Source organism: Bacillus rossius, chromosome 8 (assembly GCF_032445375.1).
Source record: "Bacillus rossius redtenbacheri isolate Brsri chromosome 8, Brsri_v3, whole genome shotgun sequence".
Taxonomy (NCBI): Eukaryota; Metazoa; Arthropoda; class Insecta; order Phasmatodea; family Bacillidae; genus Bacillus; species Bacillus rossius.
Window position 1 is genome coordinate 36097814 of NC_086336.1, and position 12144 is coordinate 36109957.

A 12144-nucleotide genomic window follows, 5' to 3' on the forward strand; every position below is an offset into this window, starting at 1 on the left:
ATCGGCTTGAAAAATATTAATGAACGTACTTTTAGTAACATAATCGAGGAGAATTAGCACACAGTTCAGTGTACACCTGTATTGTTTCATAAAAGTGATCAAAGGTAGGGACTGGAAAAATTCGCGGTTTCAATGACCACTAGGATAGACTCCACGATTCTCTATGTACTCGGGCAACTATCACCTGGTCATTGGCTACCGACTCGGGACACCTGTTTACTGCGATTCTTATGATTCGATACTTCTTTTGTTGAGCGATTGCCATTGGCTCAGAGTCCTTCAGGTAAATTGCGGTCCAATCACTGACGCAGCATTAAGCTAAACGAGTTTGGATTCCAGTCTGTCTCGAAAGGAATCCGCAAATTTTTACGGTCTCTAATCATAGTCTTATTTGGTGAAGAAAAACGCTACTCTGTAACGACAGACATTAATTAAAAACACAGTACATTTTAGTGCGAGAAGCCCTTGAATTTGTGATAGCCATAGGGAATTATTTGTTTGTACAGTAAGTTAAAAAAAGCTTAGTTTAAAATCCGCTCGTCGCGTCTACTTGCTGCGTCACTTAACCATTTTTGAGAGTTGTTTACTGAAAAACCGATGCAGCGAAGGTAATGAATGCGACACATGTCAAGATAATGGCATAGGTTTCTGGAGATTAGCGGAAAGGAGAGGAAGTAGCTACTCAATATCGTTTCTTTCTCTCATGCTTCACAAGGTTTCAAGCTCAGTTTCTATGCTCACGAGCTGGAAATGTTGGAATGGGTAAGGAATGTTGAGTATAGTTCATTTGCGGTAAAATAAATATTTAAACGGCCTTGACATAATTTTTCAGTTGAAGAAATTTCGAACTTTGCGACAAATAAAGTGTACCTAGTCCATTTTTTCTTTTCGATTTTGTGTTTAATTAATATTTTTATATGTTTTCATTGTGTTTTTTTTTTATTAAATATATTTTGGTGTCAAATTTTCCGCATTTTAGATGGTTCCTGAAAAATATATTCGTAAAATCGCGGCTTCGTTGAGTCCGGGCTCCGTAAAATCGAGGTTCTAGTGTACTCTTAATTCTGAAGTTAAGTACTGAACATGTTATTAAAGGGTTTATCAGGGCCGTATTTACGCGCAGGCTATCTAGGCTGTAGCCTATGGGCCCGCACCACAAACGGGGGCCCGCACCACACGACACGAAAAAAAAAAAAAAATGCTGTGATTTGGATCTTATATTATTAAAATACGCGTCGACATAGTGTCCAGCTGTTTTGTGTGGATTAATTGCGCCGAACTAAACTCTTCTGTGGAAAGCTGATATATGAGTTGTGTCAGCATTTAGAAATTTTCGATTATTTTCATTGGTTTTGTTGTCACTTAATTCCTTAACCTCTAAATACTGTTTGGTTAAATTTTCTAGTTTAATAATAAACTATTTTTTCTGCGCTTTACTATCACTAAATAAACTTATAGTCATCAACTACTGAATCCATCTGTGCTAATTTTAAATGATAAGCAATTCTGATTCATATCGAAACATAGTAATATTCATTTAATTGTGAAACTATAATTATAAGCGAAGTTCACGTGTTGCATTTAAAAACAACTATTTTCTGACTGTGATAACATATTAAAATCGTTTCTCTCCCAAAGTTAAAACTTTTGACCAACACGTATTAAACTTTATAATCATTTTAATTTAATTTGTATGCGACATTTATTTAGGGGTAAAGAGAGCAATTAGTTGAAGGACTGTATTCTTGATATTCGTGTACCCCAGACGCTGCAAAAATATAAGGACTGTATTCCTGCATTTGTGTTGCTAAAAATGCATTTGTTTCAATAAAATAGTTAATATTAATTAATAAAGTAGCCAATAAAGTTTTTGTTATGGTGAATGAGTACTGTGGTCTAGTATTTTAGTAACAGGACAAAAATTTTTAACAGGGTCAGAACTGGAACTATTTTATGGCTAGTAACAAGCCGCAGTTAGTCTTCCAAAATATTAAAAATACTTAATACCTCTAAGTCTGGCCCCCCCCTACAAATTATCATATGGGCGCCCTTGCCAATGCCATTGAATTTTTTGAGAATCTATCAAATTCAGATAATGACATATCTCTCACAGAAACTTGTTTTACAAATAATATTATAAACTCTCACTACTGCAATGAATACTACTATATATTTATAACAGACAAAGCCCCCTCACCAACTTTAATGGAAAGAGGTGGCAGTGTTTTGATTGCAGTAAATAAACAAATTCAAAAATGTTTTCTCAACTAATGAATTTGACCACCTGGGATTTGAAGCTGTTTGGATTAAATTAAAATTAGAAAACCTATCTAACTAATCATATAATTCTTGGTAACATTTATATTCCCTCACAAACAACACCCTCACAACTACTATTTTGAAGATCTTGGAGAAAAATTTGCAAATACTCAAGAATATATATTAATAATTGGCAATTTCAACATACCTGATGTTGACTGGAATCAGATGCAAACACATAGTATATTACAACCTAGAATTAAAACTAAAGCTCGGGCTTTAATCAACTTTGCCTAAGCCATGTACTGATCAAAATTGAACTATTCCCAATCAGCCAATCATCTGCTAGACCAATGCTTTTCTAATCTTTAGCACTGCTTGGTTAGTAAAGCTGTAGATCCACTAATCAAGGAAGACTTACCTCATTCAGCTATACAGCTAAACATTAAAATGGACATTGTTATCAGAAAATATAAATATTTCTACTTTTTTTTTTTTAAAAAAAACTATCTATCTTGGACTATTTAATGCTATCAAAGATCATAATTGATCAGACTTCTATAACATTAGTGTTGTAAATAGTTTGGTGGATTATTTACCATCCAAAATGAATCGGCTCATAAATGATTTTATATATATATATGTATGTATGCAGACCTGCCAACTCTCACGATTTTGGTGTGAGGCTCACGATTTTAAGGTCCATCTCACGCCCTCACGCCAAAATAGTGTTTCCTCACGATTTTTCGGGGCCACAAGATTTTTTTTGTAAAAGTTACTATACAAGTTTTACGAAAGCTTACAGTAACGAGTTTCCATCAATACTCGAGTCACGTAAAGGAAGCAATTTTGCATTTTGTAGCGTGTACCATTCTGATTTTTCTATCTCGCATAGTGGAAGAGAAGACATTGTGAAACATGTCACTACAAAAAAACACAACTAACATGTGAAGTGTATTGCTTCCAATAAAAAAATTAATTTTGCTGTAAACAGTGATAATAGTCTTACACGAGCAGAATGTTATTTTACATCTTTTTTAGTTGCGGCCCGGCATGATCACTACACGACAGTGCTAAATTATGTTCAACTAAATTAAATCTGCAACCTATAATTTTTGAAGTAAATTTTGAAGCAGAGACCATGTAACACAGTTACCTACAGGTATGTCACTTAAATTTAAAGATTCTCATTTGTTGTTTTTTATATCTAACCTGTATTTATGTGCCTGAAAGTTTTTATCGAGGACCTCATGATTTTTTTAATTTGAATGTTGGCAGGTCTGTGTATGTATGTACACACACATATACATACTAGATAATGCCCGGCATGCGTTGCAATGCCTCAATCAATTTTTTTTGTAATTTTTTAAACGTATACTAAGCATCTCTCTTTATCTCTCTAATTCTCTATCTCTCTATGTATATCTCTATAACTCTCTCTATCTTTCTATTTATATCTCTATCTCTATATATCTTTCTACATATATATCTCTATATATCTTTCTAGCGGACCCAACAGACATTGTCCTGCCCAAATGTACATATGGCGGTAAGCATTTCTACGCTGGACATTTTGTATCTTCTCATTATACATACCCCTCCTCTTGGGCACGCCATTGCCGTTACCAAAAACCTTTCCCATGTTTACGCAGAAGGCAACAACAATGCAAAAGCCCATTGCCATGGAGGCTAATTATCAACAATGCTTAGTTTTTTTGCTTTTAAAGCATGTTTTTTTAGTTTTTTTTTTTAACTCAGAATCGAGATAAAATATCCAATTGTGAATCTAAACCATCCTCGAATCCCCGTGAACTCACACAAAAAATTCAATCAAAATCGGTCCAACCGTCTAGGAGGAGTTCAGTGACATACACACGCACACAAGAAATACATATATAAAGATTTATGCACACACACATTTACACATATATATACATATATATACACACACACACACCTTGTACTGTAAAAACCACATCAATGTATTCTCATGGGTATTCCAAACAATTATTTCAATAATTTTATTTAAACAAATAAAAAAAAAATACCATAAATTGTATACATATACCGTATTTACTCGTGTATAGCGCGCCCTCGTGTATAGCGCGCACCACGATTTTTGCAACTAATTCCAAAGAAAAAAAATTGAAATTTTTTTTTTCCCATAAATAAATTTTACTAACATTTTGTGGTACCTGATTATTTAAATTGATGTGTGGTGATGCATCAGGAAAATACATAAACTCTGCTGTGTAAACGGAAGATAATGAAGCGCTATATCGTCACAACTGGTACGTGGAAGAAAGGAAGGGAGGGAGGCGTGCCGCGCTACGTTGCTAAGCTGGCGCGGAGAACTAGATGACTCACCGGTCGCTGCTGGGACGAGGAATGGAGGAAGCGAAGAAGATGGGAGGGGGGGAGGGAACTGGTGACAACATTCTCTCTTTCTCTCTCTCTCTTTTTACTAGCTTCTGAGCAGGCTTTCTGTAAAGGGGGGAGGTCTAAAAATAAACAAGAGACCATGATGTGCGAGCTTGCGCGCGCGTGTGCGTGTGCATGTGCGTGTGTGAAACAGAGGCCTTGTTGCTTGTGCGTATGTGTGGGGGCTGGCCAGAAGCGTCACCCGTCACCCGGCAGTTAACGACTTCCAGTCCTCCCCGCCTCCCCCCACCAAACTTTTTTTTTCCGTGTATAGCGCGCATCCTTATTTTTTTCCTTTACTTGAGGGGAAAAAAGGGCGCGCTATACACGAGTATATTCGGTAATAGAAACCTATATTGCTATTCACTTATTTTCACAATTTCATAAAGAGACTAATTCTTTTTACCTAGAGTTAAATACAATTGGCTTCAAAATATTAACAACAAAATTAAAAAGTGTGGTATATGTAAAGTTGTGTGGTTGGTAGAGAGTCGATGGTGTGATATATGTAATTGTGTGAGGTTGGCAGACAGGACACTGAACAGAGAATGGATAGAATGTAATTGTTTTGTGCAAGAAAATGTTTAAGAAATGTATCGTTAGTAGAAGTAATAAAGAGTGCAATGAAGGAGCAAATGAAAGGGTAAAATATGACAAAAATGACCCTACAAATATTGAAATTACGTCAGGATTATGAGAAAAAGCAGTGAACAACAAATGTCCCTTAAAATAAATGATAATGTTACTAATAACCCTACAAATTGTGAACTAATTTGCTGAATATTTCTCTAGTGTTTACATAACCCCAATTTGCAACAACAGTCCCCCTATTTACAACTTCTCTAATTTTTCTATCCCTATGGTTAACATCACTGAGACACACAACCTAAAAATCCAAAGAAAAATATTGTCCTATCATGATTGTTATTTACTTCAGTGTGATATTTCTGCTGTTGCCGAATGGTATAACATAAACATAGTTAATATTAACAATGATCAAACTACCATCATAACCTCCTCTATAAAAATCCGCTCAATAGTTTTTGAATACAAACTTGCAAATTTAACTATCTCGAAGTCATATGTTAAAGACATAGGTATCTTAATTGAGTCTAAGTTATTTCCAAATACATATTGAATCACTCCTGAATTACTTGGTCTCATTAAATTGATTACATATCATGCATCGACTGTGGACTCCCACTCTGATTATACTGCTCTTGTCAAGTCTAAACTTGAATATGGGTCAATAATTTGAAACAGCATCAATAATACAGATATTGACAAACTCAACAGAATACAAACTAAACTATCAAAATTCATATTCCAAAAAATAAATAATTTTATTAATTTAGATTTAAATTCCATCTTTCAGATAGTTTTAAAAATGGACAGCTAATGCAGATAGTGCTAAAGCACATAAGTAGGGGGAGGAAGCCAATTCTGGGACAGTGTAAACATTGATTATGCAATGATGGCGGCCTCCAGCAGACAATGTTTTGTTGTCAACGTTATGTAATCAATGTTTACACAGTCCCAGGCCAACAAGATGGCAGCTTCCAGCAGACGACGACTTCTGGTGGCCGCCATCATTGCGTAATCAATGTTCACACTGTCCCAGAACCGGCTTCCACCCCCTACTCACATATACGAAATTTACACGAAAACTCATACTTTCATAACACTTACTATAGTATTTGTTTATTGGCTTCTAAAAAAATATAAATGCAAATTTTTTTAATAAAACATTGATTTATTTGAAAACTGGATATCTTGCAAACAAATTGTCAAAGGAACAATGTCGCAGAAATGGCTAAACTTTTACAGTACATCCATTTTCAGTAGCTTGTTGCAAGAAAGTGGCTGCTTAAGAGAAAGTTTCCGTGATTGTGAGTTGCACGCAGCACGCTGTGATGAATAAAATTAGTGCTAAATGGTGACTTGCGCATCTCATGTTGTTATCTGCAACTATGCTTGCATTGGGATAGAAAATAAAGGCACTAGTGAAAGAAACCAGTAACAATGTAGACAGCTTTATCATTTTCTACAACGTACCTGTTTGTGGTTGCAGCTCCACCAAATAGGCCCACATTGATTTGACAGCTTGTGTGAAGTAACCAATCTCTGCATTTGGGTGCAGGCCGAACACTTCCGGCGAGTTTACCAACGGCAGGGCATCAATGGCCCCTGTGAGCAATCAGCATTGCAACAGAATATGACAACTCATTTTTTCCTCAAGGATTTTTTAATATTCTACAGCATAAGGGAGCCGCCTGGCTGGGCACAAGAGCCTCAAAGCAACACTGGCTCCAACACACGGATCTTTGCCTTTACACACAAGGTACAGAACGGACGTGCTGTTTTTGCTCAATAACGTGCCTCTATGGGACAAAGCTGCAACCCCAGTAATTTTTGTCGGATTATCTAAAAATAACGGTCCCTCCATGTAACTATTCCACTTACAATACTGTGTACACAAGTTTTAATACCTAAAAATGCCTCTGTAAAACCCAGTTTTCGCCTTTTTCGCTGTCAAAAATATACACGTTAAAAATATAACTACTATAAGAAAGTGCAATGGCTATTAAATGCTATTCATAAAAAAAAACTTTTAATAAATCTTGAACACCCATAATTCTGGATGTTATTTGGCGGCTGAACCAGGCGACCACCTTAAATTCAATAACCACTTTGGAATATGTGGTTTAAGTTGCAAAGTGGATTTAAAAAATTAATTTTTGGAATAAAGACATGGAAGATATGCTTGCCATACATATATCATCAGAAAATTATGAAAACAATTTAAATTCTTGTAGCATTAAAATATTATTCCATATCACTAAATTGGTTTGTGGTTAGATTAGCACTTTCTGTTTATGATTTTAATAATATTTTGGTGAACATGTTTCGACATAAAACAACTACTTGTAATGTGCTATTTACGTTATTATGCCTGGCTACATTTAATTTGAATTTTGATTGCTTCCATGCAAGATGTTTCTAAAAAGTAAGTATGGTACATCAACTTTTTGCATTTTTGCAAAAAAAAATATGGAATAATACAATAAATATGGTATGTGACTCACGCAAGTATTCCTCTTTGTTTGAAGCTTGGGGTATCACATAGTCAATAGCTTGATCATGGTAGAAATGAAATGGTTGGAACTCATCGAACAGGAAGTCTCCCATGTATTCCTCCATGTATGTTTGGACAATTCTGCGATCAAAGTCATCAATGACTCTACCACCATACATAACCTGTAAACATTGGAGAAAAATTTTAATGTACACAGCTCATATAAAACTACACATCAGTTTATTTTTTCCACATGTAGAACCCAGAAAAAAAGCTTGAAAAATTCTGGTACCTAACTGTACAAACAGGATGCATGTACTTTTTAAATAAACAATTGAAAGTGTTGGTAATAGAATGAATGTTTAAAACTGGGGAGAGGGGGCTTTAATTTTTATGAATTAAGTCCATTTTTAGTTGGTTAAGTTACATTCAAGTATGTTTAATACATTATTAATTTTCTTCAAGAACACTGGAATAATAATAATTTAAAAAACACACTATCTCAAGTTAAATTTTTTATTTTGATAAAACTTATGCATATCTATAGAATTTTTTTGAGTATTTGTTATAATGCTGTAAATGTAAATAATTTTGTTATAAACTACTTGCAAGTACTCTGATAAAAGGATATATAGGTTGTATATTTAACAGCTTAAAAATATGACTCTGTAGTATTTCATAAAAAAATTCTTTTCACATATTACAGAAACATGTTTAAGGTTATAATGACCTATTTTAAAATTGTTACAAAATATTGAATGGGAAGGTTCGTGAAGGATAACCCTATTAATAAAAAATCTATTAATTTACTAGTCTACAATTTAAGCCTGTTTTCTTAAATGGCCAACAATTTAATTTCTGTACATACAATCTAAAAAAAAACATATTATAAACACCTGCTTAACTACACAGTACTTTGCGTTTCTGTCCACGCACTTCCGTCATCCGATGCCCACTCACAACTCACCCACTGCTCTGCGTCACAAAACTTTTGCCAAACTGTTGCTAGCCTGCTGATTACCCTCACTGGTATCGCAGAACTCCGCTCCGGACCAGACTGCTCGCTCGTCGGCTCGTAGCTTATATACCCTCGGGGGGAGAAGAGGGGGGGCAGGAAACTATCTCGAAAGCTTCAGAATGCAGCGCAGGTTTCCCCTATCTGCCCCCTTCCCCCTCCAGGTCCTGGCAGAAACCTCTCGAGAGACAATATGGCACTACACGTGCCGATAGCAGAGGCAGCTGGCGCACTCGCACGCGTTTATCGCGAGGCGGTCTGGGGTATGTGTATGGCGGCACGTTTTCAAAGAAGCACTGGCGCACTGTGCACAATGCTTATCGCACTATGTTCGCTAATAAAGAAGGCAACACCACGCATGGCGCAAAAAACCTGAACCGCAACGCACTTGTGCACAATGCTTATCGCGCTATGTTCGCTAATAAAGAAGGCAGCACCACGCATGGCGCAAAAAACCTGAACCGCAACGCACTTGTGCCTCACATCATGCAGACTTGCATGCTTTGGAACTCTCTCCTCGTAACAATATTAACACTAATCACATGTTACTCTTGTTATTTTGAGTCATTTACATAAATTTTGTTAAGAATAATAATAATTGCTTTAGTTCTAGTTGAATAGGTTAAAACATGTTTATGGATATAATGATAACCTAATTTTTATTATAAAGTTTTCAGTTGTGTTTAGATAGTAATTTGTATGATGTAACTTTCGTGATAGCTATGAAGTATGAGATACAGATGTGTCAGCTCATAACCATGAGAATGACTTTGATCTGTGGAATTCCTAATGTTTCTCTAGATGTAATTTCTTGTATACAATCAGAAAACACTGTGTATTTGGAAAGTCTTGAGTGCTTCTCATGCGATATACTGTTTTGTGTTAGTCAAAAGTCTTACACAGCTTGGTGACATAGAAATTGTACTTTACAATGTGTAAATTGATTCAATGTTGTCCTCAAATCATTGTGTGTTAACTAATTCCAAAAGTAAATTCTTAATTTATCTTAATGTCTACACCACCCAACATCTTTTTTTAGTGAATCCAAGAACTATTATGTGATTGGATTGCTTATAGCTGAGCCAATCCGATTCATAGCAATAAATGAAAATCTCTTTGTTGTACATTGAACATATGAATTGCAGTCAAAAAATCAGGTTTGATTGCTAAATTAAGTTTCTAAGCTGTCCTATGTGTATTCCGAGGCTGCATTTTGTTCCAAGGTGGTACCATATTTGAAGCCTTATTAGGCTATTAATTCATAAACTGTTATGAATTTTATGTTAGTTAATGGTTGGGTATGTGGGGTATTAAGATTTTAGAATTATAGTAAACGGTTTTAATATTTCAGTTAAAGTTGGATTTTTAATGGAAAAATCTATGTTATCAAAAAATCACATCAACACTAAATATTTTGAAAATAAGTTTTGAAAGTTATTTTAAGGTTAATTTATATATGATAAATTTCAATCGTATTTATCTACATAACTAAACATGTGTACCTATTTTTTTTTAATAATTATGATAATATAAAGTTAAACTATAATCCTTTTCAGGATAATATTTTTGACTTACTAATACTTTATCAAAAAAATTGCGAAGTAAGTTTTGATTCATAATTTACTGCACCATCATACAAAAGAATTACTCACCTCACCAATTAAATACTTGAGGCTCCCCCACGGAATGTGAGGATCATTGGCCTTCAGTGCTTTGGTGAGGTATGTGTCCAATATGTCCATGCATACATTGAAATCTGATTCATTGAAGTCATAGTTAATGTTCCAGCCAATTTTCTCATATTTTCGTCTTTCCTATAAACAAAAATTTACTACAGTTCACATATCATTTCCTATCTGTAAGTTATCATTAGTAACCTTGTTTAGCAATACTCAGTGCTTTATTTGAAAACATAATTTTATCTCTAAGTAAATTGTTTAATTTTTACTCAATGGGCAACAATTTACACATTAATACAGTCATATGAAGAACATGTGTCTTCAATCTCTCAATATGAATAAAACTGAATATTCAGTAATTTTTAAGTAAGGTTTTCCTGATCTGCATACCAGCCTAATATCTAAATATATATATATATATATATATATATATATATATATATATATATATATATATATATATATATGTGTATATATATATATATATATATATATGTGTGTGTGTGTATATATATATATATATATATATATATATATATATATATATATAATATATGTTTCAACAGAATAATAAACATATACCACAATGGTTAAAAAGAGTAAACTTGTAAATTTCAAGTTTATTTGAGATAAAAAGCCAAAAATCTAGATCCCATAGGTTTAAAGTACAGTAAGTCCTCTATTTACGTCGTACCGATTTACGTTGTTTCGGATTAACGTCGCTAATGTTTGTGTACTCATGTTTCAATTTAAGTTGTCGCCGATTCACAATAACGTCGTTTAAAATGACCGTAAATCTTTATTTTAACCAAAACACCGTATATAATTCGTTTATAATTCTTTGTTTCCTTCGGTAGTTAATTTATGCTATGTAGCGTAAGCTACACGTTTACCGCCTTATCTTATCATACATCATGAGGGACGCTTCCTGCTCTCCGCTGCTCTCCGCACGGTGATGCAATACTACCAGCCCGCCCGCTCGGCCACCCACGTATCTCGCACCTAGAAGTGTTATCTACTTCCCGCAACGACACAGCATTTTCTCCTACCCCTTCCGGCCGACCTTGGGCCGTGGTCGGCCGGTGGCATGAAACATGGCTCATTTTGCGTCGTTTCTATTTACGTCACGGTTTTCAGGAACGTAACCCCGACGTAAACCGAGGACTTACTGTAGCTACTTTTATGATGTGCTGCTGAATTCACTATGAATGAATAAAGCACAATTAAAGTGAAAGGTCTGTATTTCAGTCACACTAATATGCAGCACAATCTGTACTCAAACACAAATTGAGCTGCTAGCATTCAGGTGTTTTGGGTGGATTCCTGCTGTTGACTTTGGCTGACAGGTTGCATTACTGCTCTGCTGGCGCTATTAGTTCGCTCAGAGTTTATGGTTACTGTTGGTTTTCATTTCAGTACAGTATATTTTGTTTTCTAGCTGGTTAAATTTCACATTTAAAATTTAAAATTTCGTATTCTCGTTAAAACTACGTACCGTATTTACCTGAATGTGACTGAATATGATATGACCCCAAAATTTTCGATTATGAGTTTATGAAAAAGACTTTATGGATTGGAAATAGCAATTCAAAAAATACATAGCACTTGAAAATTATTATTTTATTAAATCCATTCCATATTTACTAGACCCTTTATGGTGCCACTTTCTTCAGTAGAGTGATTTACATGGTCTC

At 34.8% G+C, this 12144-nt stretch overlaps 1 protein-coding gene across 1 annotated transcript in view; it reads right to left on the bottom strand.

The window, feature by feature from the left end:
- LOC134534735 (dynein axonemal heavy chain 10) overlaps positions 1 to 12144 on the bottom strand; it is a 426663-nt gene that overhangs the window by 8481 nt on the left and 406038 nt on the right. Inside the window, exons 72-74 of the mRNA XM_063373236.1 lie at positions 10424 to 10585; positions 7767 to 7938; positions 6736 to 6867 (exon numbers count right to left, since the gene is read on the bottom strand). Of these exons, the coding sequence (XP_063229306.1) occupies positions 6736 to 6867; positions 7767 to 7938; positions 10424 to 10585 (466 nt within the window). The remainder of the gene's footprint in view (positions 1 to 6735; positions 6868 to 7766; positions 7939 to 10423; positions 10586 to 12144) is intronic.